This window comes from Athene noctua, chromosome 5, assembly GCF_965140245.1.
Source record: "Athene noctua chromosome 5, bAthNoc1.hap1.1, whole genome shotgun sequence".
In the NCBI taxonomy this organism is placed as follows: Eukaryota; Metazoa; Chordata; class Aves; order Strigiformes; family Strigidae; genus Athene; species Athene noctua.
In genome coordinates, this window is record NC_134041.1 from 52,370,195 (window position 1) to 52,396,908 (window position 26,714).

General features: G+C 38.7%; 1 protein-coding gene across 6 annotated transcripts in view; it reads right to left on the minus strand.

Annotated features, from left to right (window-relative positions):
* The window catches only part of BTRC (beta-transducin repeat containing E3 ubiquitin protein ligase), a 117,146-nt gene extending 90,988 nt beyond the window's left edge, over window positions 1-26,158 (minus strand). For 4 of the 6 annotated variants that reach the window (XM_074907608.1, XM_074907609.1, XM_074907607.1 and 1 more), the window contains exons 1-2: window positions 26,017-26,158; window positions 9,523-9,591 (exon numbers count right to left, since the gene is read on the minus strand). In XM_074907608.1, coding sequence (XP_074763709.1) covers window positions 9,523-9,591; window positions 26,017-26,064 — 117 coding nt within the window. In that variant the 5' untranslated portion in view covers window positions 26,065-26,158. The remainder of the gene's footprint in view (window positions 1-9,522; window positions 9,592-26,016) is intronic. The other 2 variants (XM_074907610.1, XM_074907605.1) reach the window with 1 other exon arrangement.
* Between the last annotated feature and the right edge of the window lie 556 nt (window positions 26,159-26,714).

Sequence of the window (26,714 nt, forward strand, 5' to 3'; positions counted from 1 at the left end):
AGCTGCTCACCAATACCCATCCTAGGATTCATAACATAACACAAAATAAATACGGGTTGTTTGGTTGGTTTTTTGTTGGGTTTTGGTTTTGTTTTTTTTTCATTCAGACTTATCAAAGTCTTGCCCCAGTAATTTATTCCCTCTTCTCAAACTTTCCTATATCTTGTGCTGGTTCAAGTATTCATGCTGTGATAATGAACTCAAAGAGCTGACTGCCATTAAAATTGACAAGTTAAAATAAGTTACTTTAAGTATTTATATTGACTGGAGCATGAAAAGACACAGAGGCATGCAGACCACTCTGTCAGTAGAAAGGCAAGTTTATGTTGCCTCAAAGTTTATGGAAGATTATGGCTCAAATCAGTCACAACAAGCTGCAGGTAGGGTACTCCATTGTGCCAGGGCACTGACAAGATAATGAAATGTCTTCCTCTAAAATTGCCACAGTAACAATGGAAAACATTGGAGTCTATTCTGCAGAACCCTCTACCTACAGAGGACATCATTACTCATCCATGCACTCCTGCTGCTTACTATTATTCCAGAATTAGGAAGTATACGGTAATAATTACCAACACCTTAGATGACTTCTGAATCTGCTCCAGCATATAGTAAAATTTATATTACTGGTACAGTTCTTTTATCTATCTTAAAAAATAAGTGTGTAGTTGCACACAGTGTGGGAGAAAATGTCATTCCTGTACTTGCCTTTCACCTATTGAAGGAAGCAGAGACGCTAAATTACTGCTGGTGACTGAAAGAGGCTTATTCACAAGCATGAACAAAAGGCCCCAGGTGCTTCAATAGAAACAGCTTGTGTGTAAATCAGATGAGTGACCCAACAGAACAACTTCATTTACAGCTTGATCTCTGAAAAAATCTCAACAGCTTCTATCCCCATCCACTGAGCAAGCCACGTGTCAAACACTCACTTTTGTACTGTCAGCTCCACAAACAAGGGACTGGCCCCAACATTCACTACTTGAAAGCTGACTGACGAAATCCTCTCCTGAACTCAAGTCAATCTACATTGATTCTTCAAAACAAAGATACAGAGGCACAGCGTTTGGAATACAGCCAAATGGGGATGCTGATATTGCTTGCTAAGTGCTGGGCCAGGATGCAGCAGTCTGCCTACCTTCCTGACTACCAACTGCATTAATACTTTGGACTTCTGCACAAACTTCAGACCCAGAGACACAAAGCTTTTTATTTATAAAAGCTAAGCATCTTTAATACATTGAGTGGCATAAGACAGGGGATTATTTGACAAAAAAACACAATTTCTTTTTCCAGCTGATTCTTAAGTCCCATTCCTTGAACCCTGAAGCATGTTTTCCCCACTAAAGAAATACAGGGAATACAGTTTCAAACAAGACCAGCATCCTCCTTCTGACAGAGGCTGATATCAGCTGCTCCCCCGGTGATTAAAATGGGCTTGCTTTATTTTGAATTAAAATAGGCTAGAAGCATTCACAGGCACTGGGTGAGCTGAGTGGGCAGTAACCATGAGCTGAAGGGAAGCTGTATTTTAACCTATTCAATTATTCTTGTAACTATTTTGCAAGAACATTTTTGACTACATCAGATGTTCTGCCTCTAATAGCCTACCCTCTCTTCCAATTATTTGATGTCCTAAATACAAATCTCAATACCTACTCAATGGCTAAGTTTTTGCCAGTGCTAAAAATTGGTTATTTACTTTACTTGCTATTGCATTACAAGATTATACATTACCATTTCAGACTGTTGGGGTTTTTTTTTTGTTTTGTTTTGTTTTGTTTTTTGTTTTTTTTATCAAATTTGTTCTCTTCTAGTCCTTCAGCAAATAGAATATACTAGGGGTAACTAACACAGTTTTAGTAAATTGTGTTACAGGTCAGAAATATATCACCTTGTCCTGTAAAACTAAGTGGGTCTACATGGGGAAAAAACAAAAGTTCTTGGACTACTACAGTTTACAACTATAGAGCACAGGTGTGAAAACACAAACTCACTGTAAAACAACAAGAACAAAAAAAAAGTCAAACAATAGTTTATGGATATTGTCTTTATAAACATTTTGGAGAAAATAATTAAGACAGTACTACAGAATGACTGTCTTTAATTGTGGTGCTTTTAACATAATAAATTGTAATAATCTATTATCCCTGTCTGAACACTGCAGTCAACTTTATGACAACCTGTGTGCCTAAAACACCTTTGATTTACAGGCAGCCTAACATATATTTGCACATGTTCACAAGCTAGTGGCAAAGCCAAAAAGGAAACCCGATTTTTTTCCAAGGGATTGCTTTTGGTCAGTTGTACATAATACTAATTTCAGCTGCCAACCACATCTATTTCAGTCCTTTACTAGTTCAGAATGACTTCCCTTCTAGTAGTGTCCAGTGCTTTATGCAGCTGAACTCTAAAGATAAGCCAATAACAATTTCTAGTTCTCTTGGGAGATGGGAATTAAGATCCTCTTCACCCAATATTTTCATTAAAGATCATAAATAGAACATGACACATGTTGACAAGAGCTGAAGAATTTGAAGACTGAGAGAAACGGGGCTTTTTCTGGTTGGTCCAGCTGATCATAAGCCAGGGAACTGGATAAGGTTGTACAAAGAAAAACAGAAACACAAGTTGTAACTATTACAAAAACCAGGACAAGAGAGGCAAAGAAATTCTAGAAATCCCATCACCCAAACTGGAGCAAATAAAATGTAAGGGATGCTCTATAAACTATATACACCAGACCTGAGCTTGATATGAGGAGACAGATCTCTTCCCACCTCTTTTTTTTTTTCCCATCGCTTTAGAAAGCAAATACGGGATTGCTGGAAAGTACAATTCTCCCTGAAAGTCTCTTTTGCAGTAAGGAAATATGCCTTAGGAATTTTGATCCTTTACAATGCTTCATCAAACACGTGCTCAGGTGTTACGAGGATTTCCAATATTCACAATTATTTTCATAGTATAACACAACAAATGGGAGAACAAACCCAAATCCTTTTCAGTCCCACTCAGTTCCTCTTTCTTTGGCCACATATTTAACTAAGCCAATGCCAAAAATATAACACACATCACTTTCACACTGCACCCAATGTGCACTGTTCCTGTCACCACAGAATACAATACATTGTATGAAATATATCAGATAAAGCAGCTGCTATTTACATTACAAAAGCTCCTCTCATGAAACTTAATAACAATTCCAGAAATTTACTTCTGGCTAGAAAGTGATTTTGGTTCCTTTCTTTGGTCCGCTTTTCATCCTTTCAACCTCTCACATACATAAAAATGAAAAGGTATCTCCTACTTTTCCCTCTACTGTTCAGAGAGGTGTTCTCTTTGATTAAATATACATGATATAGGTATAAAAACAGAAAATAAATTCCCAGTGCACCTTGTGTACTTTCACAATTAAAAAGCCTGCCATACATATTTCATTTTTTAGCTTGGGTAGCGCTTGATCATATAAGGTTCTTATCGGAGAAAAAGATACATGGTAACTTCATTAAAAAACCTGAAAGAATGGAATGAGAATATTCTGGGGGGTTTAGTATTTTTTGTGGAGCCTTTTTTTTTTTTTTTTTCCTCTTCCCCCCTATCCCAACAGTGGATACGAAGCATACTAAATATGTAATTACACGAGAGAGCCACCCAGCTTCCAAAGGAGCCGTTCCAGTGAATTGTGTAAATAATATGCCTTTAAAAACCCTAACACATGAATACAGATTTACCAGTTATGGTGCAGTTATATACCTGGGAGACAAGAATACCCATTTAAAAAAAAAAATCCTGCATAATTATGAACTTACCAAAGAGACTAGCACGGCTCAGAGCAAATTAATACTTTTATAACTTTCTCCAAAAGTTTTTTGTCTGTTTTCATTTGAAAGTAAGAAAAATGTTAAAAGCTGTAAGTCTTAATTAAGCCAAAAACAATGGCCAAAACCCATACAGAAAAAATTTACGCATCCTTACACCCCAGACCACAGTTCCCTGCACTTAAGGTAATTCTGACCTTTGTTGTCACTGGCAATTTTTCTTGAAAGTCCTTCCATTGTAAGAAAATTAATTTATAAAATAAAGAGGCAACTACAGCACTCCTTGGAGTATGACCACGAGAAGAATCTCTCAGGGTTGAACTAGCCCACAAACCATCAGCTCTTCTGGCTGGCACATAGTGCACCAGAATTGTGAAGGGCAACACAGTTGCTGTCATAATCAGTGCTCTTCAGAATTTCTCAACTTCTATTATGCTCAGACATTTTGGTCACATTTCCACAAGCATGTATGAGGACAATTAAACGTGGTTTGCACTCCTGTTTTGCTATAATAAAAGTAATTGAGCTATCGTATTAAAGACCCTTGAAGCATTTTCAAGAACTGCAAATCAAGCAACCCAATACCTCACTTCACTTCAAGAAAGCTGAGAATATGTTCCTGTGACAACTGTAGGATCTGTCTTCAAAACAATTAAGTCTCACAAATCAGAGGCTGAAACATGCTACCAGGGTTCAAATTATAGCACTCTTCCTAGATTCCAAACATAGGAAATACTGGACTTCTTACCCCAGTACTGATCACTGACTTCAGTGCAGTGGTTGTCCCCTTCACCCTCTGGCTACTACATTCAGCAGGCAAGCTTTACTGTGCACACAGAGCTCAAACTGCTATAAATGATTCCTTTTCCTTCAGCCTCCCACTTTTCATGTAATTGCTCAGTAAATTTTCTTTAACATACATATTATGCAAATTCTTCTCTAATTTTCTGGTAACTCCCTAGCTTACAGTAACTTTTTACACGACATTCCAGTTCACTAGCTACCCTTAAATATCAAAGATAAGGGACATAGGGTTTACATATTCAGATTATCCAAATAATTTCCTACCTGAGTGGGATCCAGGAGGATCAAATCACAGCTTTTACGTAAATGTTTGTGAAGAAATGTTTTCCCCAAAGAGTGGTTATTGGAGTTCAACCTCCAGATCAATAGAAATTATACACCCCAAAAAGGAGCCAACTTCTCATCTATAAGGTGTACAAGATCCTCAGTTGCCAAGTGCTTGAGGGAACTAGTGTAGATCTTATCTGAACTAGACAATACTAATGTTTTCATAATTATAGCTCTTTAATCCATGAAGCTGATATATCTAAACCAGTACACCTGCAGAGCTTTAAGATTCAGATGTCATACCTTCTTTAAAGAGTACAACATGCAGAGACTTGTGTGCACTTCTTTAAGCAACACCAATGATGGTGGTGTTAAAAGCAAGACCTACCCAAACTCACTAAAAGCAATGTCGCTAAGGTCTAAAGCATTAAACTACCTGAAGGATTAAAATAGAGATCTTACAAGACCAAAAGCATTAGGCTCTTCCATATTAAAAAAAAAAAAAAATAGTTGCTATTAATCTCCATCACGTCCAAAGCCTGATTTTGCAGCAATTTCGAACAATTTCAAATCTTATTATGCCATAAGAGATAAAACTAATTCTTTGACACAGGCATTCTGCATGAGTTTGGGCAGAATAACACCGCATCTCAGTTCTGCACCTGCACAGCAAGGACAATAGAACTACCCTGCCTGAAAGAGGTATCGGAGATTGAGTGTATCCTTAATTATGAAGCTGTGACATATAAACACCAAAAACTGAAACGATAGGGAGCCAAGAAGAGAACAGTGAATCATCACCTTTACAATAAAAATCAGAAAGAGCAATGTACCGACTGCCTAACCATCACTGAACCTGAACAACCAGGAGGCTTAAAAAAAAATACCCAACCCTACTCTAAGAAATGGGTTGAAGCCTCTTCAGCTTGGGAACTTCTGCATCTTTGGTCCAGATTTCTATCACAAAAACTGCACAGAACAAACCTACACTGGTGGAGAGATGAAATGGAGGTTTCATTAGGTTTTCCCTCATCTCTAGTTTTATTTAATTCCATAAAAATCTCTCAAGATTATTGTTATGTTATGCACCTACCACACAAAAGTGTTTCAAGGATAACTGATAGGTCTGCATAGCACTTTGCACTCTCCAAGTACTATCTGAGTGCCAAGTATTAATAATGAACTGCAGAAAGAAAGCTTATTTCTACTTCCCACTCAAAGAATTAGTATCTGAATTTTAAAAAGCATATGGATCCACTGAAAATAGAATATATATTTTAGAAGTTAAATGACAAAATTACAAACCCAAGATATTTCCAGAATCATTGCATTTTTCTCCTAGGAAGGTGTAATTCTAGTGGAAGAATCGTGTTTTCACAACATTCCTGGTTTTTACACTCTCTTTTCCAGCTGACTTGACTGAAGTGCAGACCATTAATATCTGAAGTGTCTTGTTTTGATTATACTGGCCTTTGCTGGTACCAATCTAGTTAAGGTAGCACCAAGAATTTCCAGCATAAAACACATTTACAGGTTTATAACTTGGCTCTAAAAATTCTACTCCAAAAGACAGTGGGAGGCAGAAAGGCTCAGATGAGTGCATTATATTACATATCCTATGTGATGCATACTTACACAACTGTATGTGAAGGGGAGGGATTAGCTTTAACTCTGAATTACCATGTTTCACAAGCCACCTAAAATGACACTTTTAACTTCCCCATTTATGTAATCAAAATAATGTTTTGTAAGTGTTTCAGCTAATTAAGAGCATAATTTGCCCAATTTCACAGTTTGGCTTAAATCATAGCAGGTGTCAATATAATAAAGGAATTGGCAAGTCATCTCTATTGATCGTATTTATACACAAACATTCCCCCCCCTTCTCCTCAGAAGTCAATTGCAGCTTGTCTTCAAAGGGTCAGCATCTAGGCAATGGGATGTTACAGACTGCTAGCAGCACAAGGCTGCCATTCAAAGAAAGGCTTAAACAAAGATCAAGGCTGAATAAATTTGTAGGTGTTTGCCTTTTTGTAAAAGATAATCTCACAGGAAACTGAGTAAAAAGAGCTTTGCAGGTTACTTAAAATGCTATTCTTAAAGCAACATGTATTTATGGCCATTGGTATTGTATTTCCTCTAGCCCACATAGGAACACAATGCAGCTCTCCACTACAGCACAGCAACATTAAATATAAAAACCTGCCATTAAAGGGCAGAGGGTAATGGCATCAGTGTGGGCGACCCATGCTCAGGTAGTGTTCAACGATTATCTCCAGTTTAAGTAGGCTGAAAATACGCAAATCCAGCCAGCACTGATTTTAGATAAAATTGTCAGTTTTATGGATATTTATAGTATGTGTCCAGTCTTGCAGAACTCCATCTTCCTCCACCTCATCTGTAATATAAACTGCTTTTAGCCCACATTAATACAATGTGTTACTGGGATACTTCTCACATTCTGTATAAACCAGGCAGCAGATCAATACTCAGCTGTGCTGAGGGGGAAAAAAAAAAAATCATTACATTAGGATCCTGTTAAAAACACAGACACCAGGAGGATAAACCTGATGCATAGACACCATTCCATCTGGACGCATATGTAGATTACTGTTTTTAAATACATCAGACGTGGCTTTCTTGTCAATGTGAGGTTTTAAAGAATACTACGGGTAGAACCTTTGGTATATATTCTACACCAAATCAGTCTCACCACAAAAAACCTAACCTCTCTGCTTCTCATGAGAGCTCTTCCTTTTGATCAAAAGTTTCCACCCTTTCTATCAACTCCCTTACCCATATACTTCCTGGGGTGAAATCCCAGCACTGAAATTGGAATAGCAAAGCTATTTTCATGACAGCATCTGCTAATGACACAAGTTCAGGTTTGTAACTCTTTCTTGGATCAAGGAGGCATAAGAAGATTTAAGATAAAGACTTTAGAACCAATAACAGTAAAAACCAAAAGGAAAGCAGCCACATGGAAAAATATTTTTTAAACAGTGTAAGTTCTTCTATTATTTGGGGTTGCCTATATGTGAAAGTCTCCTTGGAAAATTCATTAACTGCACGTTTTGGGGTTTTTCCCTCCCCTCAGTATTTCTCAGAGTCAAAAAAGCATATATCCCACCTGCATCAGAACACTGACAATATACCATAGCCAGAACAGATGCAGCTCTGTTTATCTCAGACATAAAAAACAGAAGAGCCACACAACCCTCTTCCTATTGTTTCCCCAATCTACCACATGAGAAACAGAAACTGATGCCATGCCCCAGAGGTCAACAAACTTGAGCTCTGCAAGACGATAATTGCAGAGTTGAGATTCCTCCGAGACACCTTGCCTCCAGCCTAGCAAAGTTTAAATCAAGAAAACATGAAAACATCAACTTCAATGTCCCAGCTGACCTTCACTAGTGTGGACTTGGAGAGAGAGAGAGAAGAATGGTCTCTCGGAAAGAAGCTCCAAAGCATGCTTAAACCTTTGCAACACATCACTCATATTTGCAAACCATTTCTTTGGATAATACAGGACTTGATGCCCATCTTCTTACAGGTGTTCAAGCTCTTCACAGAAGTCAATGTAAGTTGACAGCTGTAAGCAACTTGCACAAACAAGTTACTCCTTACTACTTGTACTATTGAGACAAGACTAGAGAAAATCAAAGCCATCCTGTTAGTACCTGCAATGAAACTCTCGTGTTTAAGGTGTTTGCTATAGTTTTTCATTCTCTCCCACTCCACTCGGCTCTTTGTGTTGGGCTCACGGTACCACAGATCCCTTCACCACCATGTTTCATCATTTCACAACTCCAGTTGCCACGACAACAGGATGCAGCTTATCTGTGCTGTTTTCATATTTCCAGTTTTTGTTGCCATAACAACATAATCATTCTGGCTTTCTATAAAAACAGCAACTTTAAGCCACATATTCTCAAGGACGCAAGATCCATCATAAATGTATCTTCATGAAAGAAGAGGTTTGTACAGGCAATTTGTAAATTAAGCTATTTTTTTCCAAAGGGGGATTTTTCACTCACAAAAGTGAAAAGCTGACAGCAATTGCTAGAGGCAGACTGCTGAGACATCTAAAGCCTGGCCTTTAATAATAGCCAGAGTAATATAGCGCTAGGCCACTTCCGAGTGGGGACTCCCCACAGTGTCAGATTGTGTCAAACTGCACAATTGTTATGTGATGTGAGTAAGTGTCCATACTTGTTTCACCCAAGCAGATCTGAATTAGACGCTAGATGCAATTCTCTTGAGTTTTAACCCAGTGGCCTCCCCATTATTACCAGCACCACTACCATGCAGCTTTGTGTTTGAAGGCCCATTTTAATTCTGTAATTCGAGCTGTCGTTGCAGATTTCTTTTCAGACTCTGACCCTTTTTGCTTCCAGGTGACTGCATTTTGAACTTTTATTTACAGGAAGTGCACATTCATAAGACTGGTGAGAAAATGTTATACAAACACAGCATGCATAAACACAGAACAATGATGGCTATGAGGGGTATCAGCTAACATGGCACTGTAACTTCATTACACCCTCATTTATGTACTTCACTAATGAGACAAGCACAGGTGTCCAACACGGTCCCTCACATGAGATGAATAACAATAATACAGTCCAACCTGCTTTAGCCATGCTTGGTATCCAGAAGATATAAGTTGGAATCCATCTTTTGGCATGTGTATTCGGGGCTAGGAGAGAATAGACATAAAGAGAGACCTCCTTTTACACTGGGACCTAGCTAACCTAAGTCTAAATTCTGGAGCACTTTAAACAATGCAGATTTTTTAAAGCCACGTATGAAGGTTTAGTCCCCAGATTAGTTCTTGTTTACTCCTCTGATATCAGCTGCTTTTTTAATAAAGTTAGCACCATTTTTATGATTTCCATCATTTTACATTTCAACTCAGTATATATAGGTATTTCTTTAAAATTTTCACACAAATGCTTGAAAAAGCACAGCCTCTGTGGTGAGTGCAGTAGCAGAGTCTAGTGGTCATTAATGCTTTTGCCACTACATAAAGCTAAAGGGTGTCAAAACAGCAGTAGTCAAGCTATGAGAGTGTTTTTACAGTTACCATCCTCAACACGGTCCAACCAGACATTGGACAAGGTAAGATTAAGGAAAATTCCTGAAGAGATGCAGCCTTAATATTGGGGTAATAGGAAACTATACTCACACACAGCCATAAATTATGCCTCAAACTGATAGACAAATATAACCTCCTCCCCATTTATCATTTTAATGCTTTATCAAGTTGAGGAAAAGGCAAGACATCCAATAGCTCTGGAAGCACAGAACGTATACAGCACAACTCACAGCCAGAAAGAAGTATGCAACAAAAAAAAAAAAAGAAAAAAGAAAAAAGAAACACTGCTTGTCATGACATTCACTTGCAGTTTGAAGATACTCTCACAATCAAGTGGATTCAAGCTGTTTCCCCTCCCCTCCCACAAAAGGAGATGCTTAGAAATTAAAATCACATGTAAGCAACAGGACCAGACAGGACATCCACAGACACCAAGTCTAGAGATCTATCATACTCCCGGAAACTACTTCACAGTCCATTTCTTAATTCACTGTACTTCTCTTCCAAACCAGCAGACTTGTGCCCTTACCACTCCTTCTGGAAGGCTGGAAAAAAAAAAACCTTCTCATTTTCAGAATAGCTCTATTCAAGGTTTGTTCTTGTGTCAACACAGTATTTGTTCTTGTGTCAACACAATATTTAGTCTGTACAAACTGTGTCCACCCCAGTACTTGTAACACTAAAAAATACAACTGATTGGAGAAGAAAAATGTGTGACCACTGAATGACAAACCTTCACAGCCATGGTGGGGAGGCAGTCCAGCCTTAGAATGTGAAATTAAAATAACTACTAGGACAGACTAAAATCTTGCCTCTAAAGAAAAGTACACATACAGGATTTTATAATATACTTTGAACATTAGTTATATTTGCTTCTCTCCAGTTTGAATTTAAATCCTCGTAAATCTTTCAAAGCAGTAGTAAGATTACGTCCTGGTGTCCTAGCCAGTAATCTCAGTTAAACATTAATTGTAATAACCATCATTATGCTGATAAAGTCAAGTATATCTGGTTACTGCATTCACCTGCTGAACTTGGACTTGCAATGCTTAACACATTAACAAACTATGTTTAAGGGGACTTGCACACACAGCTAGAAGCATCATGCTCTGAGACCTAATCCTTACTTCAGCACTAACTTCATGGGTGGTTAGTCTCTCTACTACTGTAAAATGAGGACAACACGCATTTAACCCACCTCACAGGTTTGCTGAGAGGAAATGCTGACATTTCTACATGCTTTGAAAATATGAAGTGCTACATATCTAGCAAGAACACTACAGAAAACCCACATTTTACTTCTGGCTCAAGTGCTTCATTTGCTTTTTCAAAGTAGCACAGCACAGTAAACCTATCAAGGAAAAAAAAAAGCCTTCACAAACAAGCAGAAATAATGATCTTTTGAAATCACAGTGTCAAGAGTAAACTGACCTGAATACCAGTCTCAGATCTGTCCAGGTTCACATAAATTATGAAAAATTACATCATTTTTTTCTGTTTCTGTCACCTAACCTACAAATTAAAGGATAACAGCAAGTTTTCTCTTAGAATCGGGAGGCTACTTAACATTTGTAAAGCCCATTAGTCCAGAGTAGTTTGAGTAACTGATATAAGACATTGATTTAAACCATTTAATTTGAAGACCCTGGTCCTGCAAATATAGTGTTACAACAGATCTACTGCAATCAACAAGATTACTCTCATGCGTGTCTCCAATATCAAAGATAACACTGTATTTCTATTTAGACTCTTACAAACACCAGTTCTTTGTGACTTCAACATAAAAGTTGCTTGATTATTACCAATAAAAGTAATCAGCGGACTAGCAGCTACTGTAAACTCAATTTTTCAATGCTGACAAATATACAAATAGGAGAAAATAAGACCCATCATTCATCCCTTAACACGGTATGTGCAAAATCCTCTCAGTGAGATATGTCACCTCTACATTTGATAAATCTATGCTCACCTAAGAAAAAAATAAACTATATAGAAGTAAATTTTACCAGCATGAGCTGTATCACTTCCCACATACTGCAGCTTGTGCCATTAAAGAGGGATATTTGCACAAATAAGCCCCCATTCACATCAAACACAAGCACTGATAGAAAAGTGTAACTTAATTAAAATCTCATAGATTCACCACTGGCTAAACTTTTACAACCAATCTCCTAAATTCTGAACTTCTGTGGTTCTCCTAGGCACGTTGAGAATGACCTCTAGGAATGCATTCTTCAGCACAGACAGGCAATTAAATAAGTACATCTGGTTAAAATGGTCTGAATTTCAGTATCCAAATGACAGCAGACACAACTACAAAATGATAGAAGAGGAACCCATATATGCTTGACAATCTAAAAAATAAAACAAAATTGCCCCTCTTCCCCCGGCCTTTCAAAGATGTGGGAGACAGACAACTGCCTTATTTGAAAGCTGTGCTATTTTATCAATCAACACTAAAATCTTCCACAAATATGATCCATTCAAGGCAATTCTATCGGCCATACAATTGATTGCCCAGCAAGACCTACTTACTTTCGTATTTCATGAGCACGCACCATTTATGCTTATGGTTCAATATCATTCATAAGCACAGTATTTTCTCTTAGCATCTCTTAGCCTTTTCCATGACGAGCAGTCTGCCTGCTAGGGTAATTTTTGTCTCTTTTTCAATAGCCACAACTGTCAAAAAGTTACTCTGAAAGCACTCCAACTGCTAATTTCTATCATGCTATTTTGTGATTATTTCAACATTTGTATCTAGGTGAGTGACTAATTTGTAATATAACCCTGTCTACTTCCTTTTCCAAGACATTCACGTTTATTATTAAGGACTTGCTTTAAAAATGAGCCTTCCATCATCACAGATGGCTTATTTCACAACCATCAGCAACTTATTCACAGTTCTGAAATGCAATTTTACTCTATATGAAGTGCCTACTTTCTCTTTAGTCTTCTTGGTGGCCACAGAACTTGTCATCTATATATTACTCATACATTAAAATTATTATATATATTGCAATTGTCTATAAACCCGTGAGCCAGAATACCTTACTTTGCTCATCCCCTGACTTTTTTCCTTTAGTAATCTCTCTTCCATTTTTAATCCATTTGATTTTTGCAGTCCCTAGCAAGACCCAGAAAAACAGAATGATTTCTGAGAACAAGTCAGTAATTTAAAATTCAGTGGTACCCTCTTCCCTTCTATACAAAGGCTGATTTTTAGAGGACATTTAATTACAGGCCTGAGTTCCTATTTTCTAAGCCTAAACACAACCCCTGAAGGCTTACAATATTTGAGTCACAGCTGGAGCTGTGGTTACTATACAGTTTAAATATCAGCCTCTTTACTGTGCAATTTGTTTTGAAAATCAAATCAGATGCCGTGTCATAAACAAGTGCTAATTAAGTACTGAGCGGAAATTGGGCTTTTTTGTGCAAGAAGGGTTCTTAAATATCTGCATCTTCACTTCCATAAGAAAGGATATGTCAAGAATGATAATTATAAAAGGAAACCTACTATGGTACTTGCAAGGCAGTACCGCTGCTTCTCCATTTCATCTGCTTCCATATAAGAAGAAATGGGGGGGGGGGGGGGGGGGGGGAGCTGAGACCTGTATGAAATATATATGTACTAAGGATCTTATTAATCTGATCATATAACCCATAACACCTCCTTTTCCTTGAGAGAGGACATTCACTCTGGGTTTCTATCACGTACGATTTAAAGAGGCAAGCTAAACCCATCTCTGTCACTGCAAAACAATAGTGAAGCTACTTATATTTTCATTCCTTTTAAGTTATGATCTACACACAGTATTTATTTGATGATAACATTGTATATATTTATCAAACAAGGTGTTATATCTAATGAAAAGTGAAGAACAGGAATAATGCATTTTAATACTCCAAAGGTTGCCTCTGAGTTACAATATTCACAATTCCATTAACTAACAGGCTCTTGGCTACAAAGAATTAGATCTGTCAGTCACTGACACGGGAGGGCATGGCCAGTTGCACTGAAGATTGTCCAGTTGAGATGACTTCCACAGCAAAGGAAAATATCCCCTGTGGCTTAGAACCTGTTAATGAGTTTGTATGCATTACAGCAATAAATTAAATTCCCACTACACAATATACAGCTTCATGGCCCAAACAGATACCTTAGTCTACTGCCCAAAGCAGTACTCAAAAAAAGGCACAGTTAGATCTGTGGCCTCTAATTCAACAAAAACGAAGGAGTTCAAAGTCTTTCATTATTGTTAGGAGAGGAAACCATGAGCGCTCTGATTCTAAAACCATAAGCTGCCAATATTTAAGTGTTCCCTTTATGAGAAACACTGAGCCAGTTGACTGTCAGATCTCAGTTTGATACAAACTCCTTCAGAAGGACACAGCACTCCCAAGCAGTAAGCTCTGCCTGCCCGCAAACTTAATGAATTCACCGCACATGGTGAACATGGCTACACTAGTTCTTCAGTGAATCTGTTTGGAGTATGTTGACCAAGACCTGCTCAAAACCAAATCCCACTGGAGAATGTCTATTTATATTCCTTGACAGATAAAAAGACACAAGTTTTTAATTCCTGCAAGAGCAGTAGCTACCAGGAAAACTACTTTTGTAACATGAAACACCTGGTTAGCTTCTTAAGGGCTCACAAGAATACCAAGCTACAGTATTCAAAACAAAATGGAGACCTGTGAGAGCACTCTATTAATCTCTGGACAACGTAACATCAAGCTCTGGAAACACGCTTACTATAGCGGTGTAAAGAGATCCTCTTTCTGCCCATAAGTGGTGGTGAAATCAAGCAAGTTTTTACTTGACATTTTACATCTGAAATTCAAGTCCTATATTCAGCCTCCTTCAAGACTGCAAGATCTATGGTGAAGAGAAGCTACATTTCTCATGATACTGTCTGAACTTGTGCCACGTAAGTATCCAGCAAGAACAGTGGCATTAACAGTGCAAGCATTATGTATAGGAGAAGCTGGAAGCTTGTCTAGAGATCAATAAAATTAAGCTGATACCTTTTAAGTATCTTGTCTCTTTTTCTTATGTCTGTAGAAAAGTCAGAAAGCTCACCTGGATTCTGATTTTTCAGTGAGATTCAGAGCATCAGGAATAAAAAATTCTGTACTTGAGAAAAAAATACAGCCAAGGTGAACAAAATTAAGAAATCTAGAAAATTACAGTCTCCATAATCAGCAAAAGACCTACAGTGCTAACTTTCACCTTCCTGACCTCCTGCTGAATTTTAGGTAGCAGACAAAAAAGTATGCAGAAGAGATGGGTTGCAGGTCTGTACCAAATACCCTGTAAGGAAATGTGCAGTTCACACATTAAGCAGACAAATTTGTAAGAGGAATATCGCTGAGGTTCTTTTTTCTAAAGAAATGGCAATGCTTTCAAGAGCAGACTCCAGCACTCAACCACATTTTCTGCTTAGCTAATAAACTCTCATCTTCTGAGCAGACTCCAGCACTCAAGCCGAACATTTTCCTATTCAATAAACTAACCAAAAAACTTCCTTTTTGCAAGAATGGCCACTCTATCCCATTTCCCTCACAAAGCACAAATTACAGTGGAGAACCTATTCACCAATCACAAGTAAATTTGAATCCAAAACTAACTGTCCCAAGTAGTTACCAAGATATATTAAATTTCCTTTCCTGATCTAAATGCCCTGTACTGAGCTCAGCTCTATGACAGTTCTCAACACCTTTAGACTGACATACGGTGTAAATACTTGTCTGCTTGGCTTAACTAGAAGAAACTCATCATTAAAACAAGAAGTACCAAAGAAGCCTGCTGTCTTAGAGGACTATGATGAAAGAATAAAGCAGGGGAAACAGAAACAGCTGAAGATACCTAACGAGCAGCCTCTGGTAGCATCCCCATGCAAAATAAGTATCTGTAAGAAGATTAACCAGAATGAGTCTAAAATGTTGCAGAAAAGACTGGCCAACCCTTAAAGCAGAAAAACAAAACAAACAACAAAAACAATATGTCCTGTCTCCCAAGAAAGGAAATCTACTGAGTACTGATAACTATTGCCAGAATGAAGCAGTCACCATGGGAGGCGTAAGTAAATCTGCTCCCAATTTAGAACAAATTAGAATTAGTGCTAGACTAACCCAATCTTCTTCTTTAAGAAGATCACTGAAGTCCAGACAAATTAGAAGTAGTTAAGCATTTGATAGACAACATGTAGGAAGTTACCAGTTAAAATGGAGAGGATTAGGATTAATACCAGAGTTGTAAGGAGGATAAGAAACTAAAAAGGGTAGAGGATCACAGGTTATTTTGAAAAAGGAACCATCAGGCTGTACAGAGATTGATCCCTTTTGAAATCCATTATTAATCTTGAAATTAATGTCAAAACATTCTCACCAATGGCTAAAAAACCCAAGAATTACCAGTGTGCTAGTGAAATTGTCTGAAGACAAAGTTAAGACACATCATAAATACATAGGACACAGCATTTTGAAGATCTGGGTAACAGAACCAACACAAGGTGTACATAAATTAAAAAGTAACATTATTCCCCTTATAAACTAGGGACTCAGTAACTGAAAAGAGGGGAAGAGGCCCTATGACATGTTACTCATCAGGTAATGTTGGTTCAGCAATAAGATGTAGCCATGAAGATGGCAAATGCTACTGTAGGATATTGTATAAAGTGAAAAATTCCCAGAAGAGAGAAATTAGGATTACTGCCTTTATACGAGAAATCAATAAAATTTTTCCTGGAATATTCTGTATAGCTCTAGTCACTCATGTTCCAGAGAGACTAATAAAATTCTGCAGCTGTTTAAGAAGGTCTGCTAAGATTACCAAGAGTTATAGGAAACATCTTATGGAAAAAAAAAAAAAACATGCTGGTTTAGCCTGACCAGATCCAGCTCAGAGGAGAATACCATTGCTCTCCAAAAATAAGCAGATGAACACAGGGGAGCAAGAAGAGCTGTTTAAACTCAAGGACAACATTGGCACAAGAACAAATGAGAATGTATTAGCCACAAATTAAGTTAAACTGGAAAATAAGAACAAGAATTCTAGCTTCCAAAGTACTAAAATTTAGAATAGCTCAACAATGGCATAGCAAAGTCCATTCACTTAAGAACTGTTTTGAGTAGCTTGCAAAAGAGACTCAAACACATGCTCCACAAGACCTGTTCCAATCCCATGCAGAAATGTTTCTTCTCATGATGGGCTCCAAACTCTTTAGTCTTTGCATAAAGTCTTATTTTAAAGTCAGTGAGATACGGATATATAAGAGTATCTTTGTCAGTTAAAAAATTTTCAGGTTATTTATGCTTGTTTATAAACAACAGCTGAGACAAAGTACAAAAGCCACACACTTCGCTAGAGACATCCCAGTCAAAAGGAGAAAAAAACAAAAAAAAAGTTACAAAAAGAAAATTAACAGGGAATGTAGGTTTTTGGTTTTTTGAACCTATTAGCAACAGAAAACACCTTCTGTCATATTTGAAGAGGGTGATAAGATTGTTTGGATTTCTTCAGAAAACTGCTGAGACACTTCCAAGACTCATCTTCTAAAACAAGATTGATCCATTGTTTAATACTACACCCACTTCTCATTGTTCTAATTTGCAGGAAATGAATGATAGCTGGCTGCATTTCTCCATGCTGGTTGAGTTTTGGCATATAAGAAGGGCATTGAACAGACCCAATGAACCACCCTCCTGGAGAACCGCCAGCACCTTCTTAACAGACAGAATGCGAGGCCAACTATCCATAAACTAAAAGCAACTCCCACATAAACACTGCTCCATTCTGCATTGCTCTCACAATAAATTGTGTAGAGATGGAGAGTGACTATATCATATGATGGACTTTCACACTAGACTATTTTTCTCTGAAACAACTTGAGACTGTTTTGGTTGCTATATGGACAAACCTAGAAAAATTAAGATTTTTTTTGTCTAGTCGGAATACAGTATAGCCCTGCTTTGTATCCAAGCAAAAACAGCCATCACCTTTCTCCTGAGTATTTAATCCATCCTCCTACATTTGAAAAAAACCCTCATAATCTGTAAGAATAACTATGTCCTTAGCCAGAAGCATCAAGAGAGAGGACTCCTACAAACAATCTGAGAGAATCTACATATAGGCACAAAGCCAACTGATGGAAAAACCACACCAGAGTTCTGTACTGGCTGGTATCTCCCAAACTTCCTTTCTACAATCTTCTGATCTGTTTTGCTCCAGGCACTTCTGAAGAAGATGGGCCATCTAGACTACAGTTAGAAGTACACTTATTATTGTCCTGATAACATACAACTGCACTTAAGAACTACTAATTCATTTCTTCATAGCATGTCCCAGCAACTTTTCCCTTCTTAAAATGGGATTAAGGAAAATAAACCAGCACTAAGGCTCTTTGCTTCTGCTAGTCCAAACTGGTTGCTCCAGTGGATTCTGCCAAGAGGTTGCATGGCTCCTGCTCACAGACAGTAAACACTTCTGTCCTTCCCTCAAGAAGACTGGAAAGACCCCTTGCCGAGCTTTCCCATTCTTCCTCATTCTCTCCTTCCTGCTGCTCTCATCAAGATGAACTTGCAGATGTGGTTTCAGCAGTGAAGGGGGGAAGGGAAAATCAAATCGGATGTTTCTCAATTCTTAGTACAGAGGAGGACTAGAAGCAGCTAGAGAGCACAAAATTATGATCAATCATTTGTTTCCAAGCTAAATCACTGTGGAAAAGTGAAATAATTTAAAACTGAAAGCCTTCATTGCTGCTTCTCAAACATTCTGCCATCCCAGCTAACAAATTTGGCTGTGCACACACAGCTACAAGCAGGCTGAGCACCCATTGGTTAATAGAACCATGAACTTACAGATGAAAGAGAAAAAATGAATTTTAATGCAGTTTTTAGAAATACTTGTCATTGTTTCAGCATTGCCATTTAGTGAATGGGACCGATTTCTCTCTCAGTAGGGGATGATATTTTAATGATGTAACAATGTACTTTCCAGAAGAAAGACAAGCCTCATGAGGCAGATTAAAACTAAGAATATTCAGATCCCATTAAAATCAGACAGTTTCAAGCCATTTTTAAAATTAATTTTGTTTAATGATAAAATGTGTTATCTTAACAGGTGGCTAACCAATTGTAAAATTAACCAAAACGTGGTCAGAAGCACAAGGCTAGCTATTGGAAGAACTGGTTTCTTTTTATTCTGTCTTCTGTTATCAGTGTACCATAGACCCTAACACAGATTCCTCACATCCATGACCCCAGGCAAATTTCTGAGCTTCAGCTTTCTCTTTCTGCAAAGCAGGGGTAGTACTTGTCCAACACCAGAGTTCCTCGAGACCTCAGATACAGAGACATTAGAAAGCATCATTGTTTAATAAAGAGAACATATTTAATGCAACTCCTAGGACATTTATTTTCAACAGTTTCTGTGGTATCAAGAAGTTAAGTTTTTCCCAGCACTAATTAGCATCCTGTCAAGAAAATAGCTTCATGTCTGATTGCTTATTGTACTTTGAGCACTTACTATTAGCTGTAGCCACTGGACTCTGCTATGCTGCAACTCATTTTCAGTTTCCACAGTTATACACACACTGCATTCAGCCCTTCTGTGCAAAATCACTTAAAATACATAAGAAATACACCTTGCTGAGCATCTCCTGAATTGTAGAAAGGAGGAAATGAGGAAAACTGAAGAAAATATTGAGTATGAGAAACACTAGTTAAGTTTGCCACTGAGAATGATTAAATATTACACAAATCTCACCAGCACATGTGGAGGTTAGAGATAACACAATGCAAGCAGACAAGGAAGTGAGAAAACAGCTTATTCCGTCTGCTTTGTTGAATTTAGCATGAAAATTTTAATACTTGATTTTGAAGTTGCTCAGCTTGCTGGTTTTGCTGGTCTTACATGTGATGCAATAATTTATACTGCAAATACTGTTGCAGCAATCGCTGAGAAAATTAATATGACAAGAAATGCATCTATACAGATGGAAAAAAGTCAGTGGAATGCCTTCACTCAACTCTTAATGAGAGCTCATCATTTCCACGTATAAATGACTCTACTTTTAATAGAAAATAAGTACTTTGCATTGACAAGTTCTAGGATACAAACTAACAGTGCAGTAAAATCCAAAGAGGTCAACACAGCAGATGAACATATTCACTTGACAAGTATAAGCAGTCAACATTCGTATGTCAGGAAATACTTCCTGATCCCAACTTCAAATGTTTTAGAGCATGAAGTGAATTTTAAATGAGACCAGACCATGAAGTTTCCTCTGCTACTTAATTTCCAGTCTCAAGTCATTCTTTCTGCTGCTAACACTGAAAATAAACAATAAAACTGTATTTTTATATTTCCATCTCATTTATGGCCTAGAGATCAGAGCTTGGTTGGCCACTGGAAATACTCCAAAGATAACCATTTCATTTCTTCTTCATTAGGCACATCTCAAACAGGAAATCTCCAAACACTGTACATTCCTACCTTACCTCTGTAGATAATAAACAGCTACGGAATTTTGTTTTCTTCCTATGAAACCTTCACTACCTCTTTCCATATCACAAACCACTAGAGTACTGGTCATGTTGAGGCTGCTCTCCATGTCTTGTATCCAAGGATTATTTAGGAAGCCCTTCACCTAACCAAACTTTGTGGTTAGAGCAGTCTGCTTTATCTTACTAATGAGAATGATAATTTAGTACCAAATACTCATGAGGAATTATAGCTCTGCTGACTGGCAAATAATTTGCCAAGGCAGATTAGTTTAGCTGCATAAAATAAATATCCACCTGCACATACTAGCACTAATCAGGGCGTGAAATTAAACTTTTTATTCAGTGGGAAATAACTGCTGCAAGGCGGCGATTTAGTCTGGGAAGCAAATATTAAGGTCAGCCTATTCTCTCTGATGTTTATAGTATATATTACAGTGTGGAGAGCATGGTGCAACAAATTCTGCTTTTTAAGTCTATGAAACTAAATACTTCAATGATGCGATAGCAAATTTGCCATTTGCTTTTCTAATTGCATACATTTAATGGAGCAAAGTGGCTGAAATGAAACATTACCAAAGAAGCAAGGGTGAAGCTACTGAAGTACCAAAGGCCTGCATCAAGTGCAGAAAAGTTTGTAGCAGAATAAATCATCATTTTCTTTACAATATACTAGTCCCAACAAATCCTCAAACTAAGGGGACATTATTTTAGTTCTACTGGAAAAAAAATACTAAACATATGTTTAATATTCGAGCACAATTTTCAACCCCACATTTAGGAGGCAACTCTCTATCCTAGCTGTTTTACAAAATTATTCTCATTGCTTTCATGCCACCCTTGCTTTGGATATCCAGGATTCTCTGCCACAATGACCACAACTCATAACTATGTTATTAGGAAGACTCTAAGGTTCTCAAAGCAGAGTTTTAAAACAATAGCTAACCAGTCCTACATCTTAAAAATCCCAGTCCTACTGACACCATAAATCACAGAGGTTCAGTGTAAACAGAACCTCTTATAAAGTATAAGCCTTTGTCCATCTGTTCCATATAAACACACACACAAATAGAGGGGGGGGGGGGGGGGAAGATACATTCCAAGTCTACTACCATCTTGCCTCCAATTACACTGACTATTCTTTACTATATTACCTGTCAGTTATGTGGAAGCTCCTACAAACATGAGAACATAAAAATTAAGGAACTTCAGTGTTTCCTCTCAGTACAACAAACAAAGAAACAAAAAAAACACCAAATAAAAAACCCTACAGATGCATCTTAAAAGCAACCAAAAGGTTTTGGTTCTCCTGTGAAACTGAAAGGCCATCAGGACCTCCAAGAATCATTAAAACATTAATTCAGGGGTGAAACAGAAAAAAGACACTCATGAAGAATGCTAGTCTCAACATTTTCCTATTCACAAGCCAAGAAATGAAATTAAGTTCTGCAAACTTATTCACTCAGAAAAACTGAGAAACTTTACTAAATATCAAGCTCTTGCCTCCCAAGCCATCCTAGATAGGATCCCAAACTGGTCAGGTACAGCCCCAAGCACTGTTAATTAAACACAACTGAAGTTGTCACTAGTCCATTCAAGAAAACAGATGTTGCTTCAGAGAGCTTTGATATTTTTCTTAAATACCTTTCAAAATGAGGAACAAAAAATATGAACTCTTATAAAAAGGGCTTTATTGTATTTTTATAGCATATTACATACCTTGTAACAATCATTCTGTTAAGTGTGAATGTCAGTTTTATTTTCTGTCCCTTTTTTCCTGGCTATTTACAAGCTTTGTAAGAATCATTCCTTAATTAAGTCTAAACATAGTTTTATATAAATGGATTCCTGGAATTAAAAACGTTCAGACTTAAGAAATGATTGTTACAGAGACTGTAACAGGCCGTAAAAAAGAATGCCACTTTAAACAAAGATTTCTCATTTTAATTAAAAAGATAATCATCAGAACATTCGTATACTTAACAGAACCATTTGAAGCTACTTTGAAAAAATACCTACTATTCTATGCAGGCATATGTAGTTTACTTTATATGACATTTAATCAAAGTCTCAGTCGAGCCTATTGCACTCCTACTTTAAATATTGTATCTACAGTTTTAAACACTTTATACAAATATGGAAGTTACTTATTGAGCACCTCATTTCTAGTACTTTTGTAAATGGTTATTGACAACAGAAATCCCATATTCTTGAAGGCATAAAACCAGAGCTCAGTAAGGCAAGGGCTTTTGGGAGAGATTTTTCTGTGGATTTTTTTTTTAAGCTAATGTACACATTTGCCTGTCCTTTTAGTTTGTGCATCAGTCTCTTACACATTGTACTTTATGAAGAGTGTCGTTTTATCTGTAGTATTGTAGAAACATGAAAAAGGGCTGAGATGAATTGAGACAGGTTCCACTCTGCTAAAAACCTTGATGTAGCTGCAGAACACTGGACTATATAATTTACAGGATCATATTTTAAATCTATGAACTGGATTTCATTCAAAAAAAAACTTTGAAAGATGACATGTAGAATACATGATAGAAAACACTCATTCACCTGCAAAAAGAGTCTTCCCTGGTAAGCAGTTGCTTAGTATTGCATAATGCTAATACACAGCAATTTAATATCAGAAATAAATTAGGCCTTCTTAAAATGTAGATGTAAATTGAGTAGGCAAATTAAGTTAAATAAATTACTTAAACCTTAAAGCATTAGATTATACATATTGTAGCTGACCACAGATAATTAGTAAACTGGTAGCAGATATCAGCTAAACATAATACTGTTTCATTGGCAAGGCATCAAGCCAATACCAGTCAGTAAGAAGGCGACCTTATTTTACTCACATCAAAACGTTGCACAGACATAAGCACACATTAAAAAACAGAGTCCAGTATGCCTTTCAAAGAATCGAATATAGATACTTTAAAGCAAGATAATTCTGTTCATATTAGCATTGGATAAAGCCTCCACCTGACATTTTGCTATTAGAGTTGGACATTAAAATAAAAAACAAATCGCCAGGTCTATCTTGCTTGGTACGTTGTGACTCAAGAGAGATGCTAAAGTCAATGCCAAAAATTAGGTACTGACATTTTTAAGTGGAAAAAGTATTATTTTCTAGAGAAACACAAGAATACTACCACCTATAGGGCTGCTTTTCAACATGAAATGAAACCTACCACAAATCCATATCAAAAACAAAACTATCAAAAGCTGGAGAGATAATAGGTCTCATGCTTCCAACAAATAATTTGGGTATTTACCTACAATGCACTTGGGAAACTCTCAGGGAAAATCAATAATTAATAGCAAAGCCCACCTCAACCCAAACTGTGAGCCACCTAATAAGGAAGATGTACCTGAAGTGTATCACATGCTTGGATGAACAAGATAATTCATTGTGAATGATTCAGCATTAGCTGAGAGGATGCACGAGCTCATCTACTACCTCTAGGTAGATAACTGTACCAATGCCATTACTGCAGTACACCTTCTGAGTGCTACAAAGGCAGAAACAAGGAGCTAGGAGGGCCAAGCTGATATTTGCAAATGATCCCTCATGTATCAAAACAATGTTGCCACACCTCCACAAACACCAAAAGGCCCCACCAAGTCTAATTATGCTGGTGAAGTTTTTTTAAAGTAAGAGTCATGTTCTAGACAGGCATGTGCTAAAGTAAATGCTTGAGATGTGTTAGACAAAAGTTGTTCTCACTCTCAACCTGTAAGCAAAAATACCCTAAAAAATTTAGAGTGGACAGAGAGAAGCCACATCTTTCATGATGGTTTTCACAACCATTTTGTACACAAGAGGCATTTTAATAAAACATTGAGGAACTTGGTTTAGCTTTTAGTTCTCAGCACAGCCTGATCTTGATAAATCCTCCCTTTATCTGGTGCTCTTAACAGATGCATCTCCTGTAAGAGCAGCTCTCTCACGCTCCAGTCTAGTGTCAGGGAGCTTTATTGTTCAAGTGAAACAGCCAGCTGCAAGATGGACAGGGATTCCCTCAAGTTCCAGACTCAATCTTACTGAAGATCTCAAACGCCTGGACTAAGCCCTTGGATGGGAATCTTAGCACAGTGGGTGAAAAAAGCAGCATATGAGAATTCAGCATAGCATGTTCACAGTGCTACCTGGCAGAAAACAAAAATGTTTCAGCAGAAACTTTTCAGGATATGAAACTCACTATCTAGAGGCAGGTTATAATTACCAAGCTTGGCCAAACACAAGTGCAACAGGATCTGGGACACTCCTTTGGCCAATCACACACCAAAGAGAGTAGTTTATTATTACTAATTGCTACCTTGCCTATTTAGGTATCCATAGCATTTTCTCACTTCACTGAGCTGAGACTCTACACATCTGACAAACTTGGAGACTACTAGCAAAAGGGTCAAAAAGTCTCAAGAGAAACAAGTTCTATAAGATTAAAAAAAACAAGAAGCCCAACAAGTGTTTTGAAGCTCAATTAAAAATTGAAATTTGCAACTAGCATTTCCTCAATTTCATTTTGGGCATATGTTCTGAAGGTTTAATAGAACTGCTTCTTCTTGATGAGCTTAAACTTAATTCTGTACCACTGGAAGCACTAATCCAAAACAAACTTTCAGCAAGTGTTGCCAGTCATTTAAATGATACCCTTAGGGAAAGAACAGTTTCGGGCACCCGGAATTTACATTCAATTCAGTTGGCAACACTTTGTTTTCATTTCTACATCTTATACTCTGTCCAAAACACTTAGAAATATCAACAAATGAAGAGAGAATGAAACTACAGTTGTGCATCAATGCCTCAAATCTAAGTAAACCAGCCACATATGAAGAGCATTTTGAATGCAAGTACCCCCAAGGCCAACCCATGTCAAAGGCCAACCTGCAAGCCTACACAGTATAAGTACTCTTCATTCACTATCAATGATACACTGCTGCAGAAGGTGAAAGATTTAACTATCGAAGTATTTACAGCTCTCATATCAGAAGGGAAGGAAAAGCAAAATAAAATTGCAGAGAGATGGTGTGCAGTACAGAAGATTAGTCTAAGATATCTAAGTAAAGAGAAAAACCCAAGAATTACATGCACAGCCCCTCCCGGTGCCTGTGGGCCCCTCTGCCAGCTCCTGTCTCACTTGAGTTTAACTTCTCCCGCTCCCAGGTGACACCTGCAGCCCTCTAGCCCCTCTCCGACACAGCTGTATTTTTCCACGGTTTTGGGGGCCCCGCTTCTGACACGCAGCCCTCCCTGGCCGGCAGCCCCCTCCCCACACCCCACGGCAGCTCTAGGGCCCCACTCATCGCCCTCCCCCGCCCGTAGGATGCCCGGCCCCCCGCCAACCCGGCGCCCCCCGGCCCAGCAGACCTCTGAGGGTCGGCCTCCCTCCTTCCCCGTTGCCCCCAGCCCCATCTCCCTCCCCTTCTCCACAGCCCATCTCATCCGTCGCCCCTCCCCCCGCCTGCCCCTCCACATACACACAGGTGCCCGTGCCCATCCCAGCCGCGCCCCCTCACCATGAACTTGAGAGCCTTCTCCTGCAGCACGGCTTCGGCCGGGTCCATAGTCCTGCGCCGCCGCCAGGGCTGGGGCCAGGGCCGGGGCCGCCCCTCCTCTCAGTGCCAGGCCGCAGCCAGCGCAGACAGGAACCTGCGCTGCCCCGCGGCCCGCCCCCCCCCTCGCCCTGCTGCCCGCACGGCGCATGCGCCGCGCGCAGGCCCACGGGAAATGGAGTCCCCGGCCGCCCCACGGGCCAGGGCCTGAGCGGCGCCTGAGAACTACAAATCCCGAAAGGCCGCGGGTCTGGGGGCACGCCGGGAGCCGGCTGGCGCATGCGCTGTCCGCGGGAGAGGGGGCCGACGGGAGCTGTAGTAGTGTGCGGCTGTGACGGTGTAAGTTGAGGTCAGGGGCTGGGGAGGGAGGGAAGCTCCTCTCCGCAGGGGCCGTGTGGGCCACTTGCAGCCCCACATCTACCCCGGTGAGGTGTAAGGCCGGCTCCTAGGTCACAGCCCTGCGCTCTCCTCCGTTAGCATCGCACGTGTGGCTAATGGCGGGGCGCCGGGGCAGCCGGCAGCGGGTTCCCCACGCAGGGCGCCTCACCCGCAGCCCACGGCACCCGCGAGAGTTTAGCAGCTCCCTTGTTTTTCTCCAATTGCACTCCGTGCTTGTGCACTGTCGATTTTCAAGTCAACTGTTACCAGTACACTATGTAAAA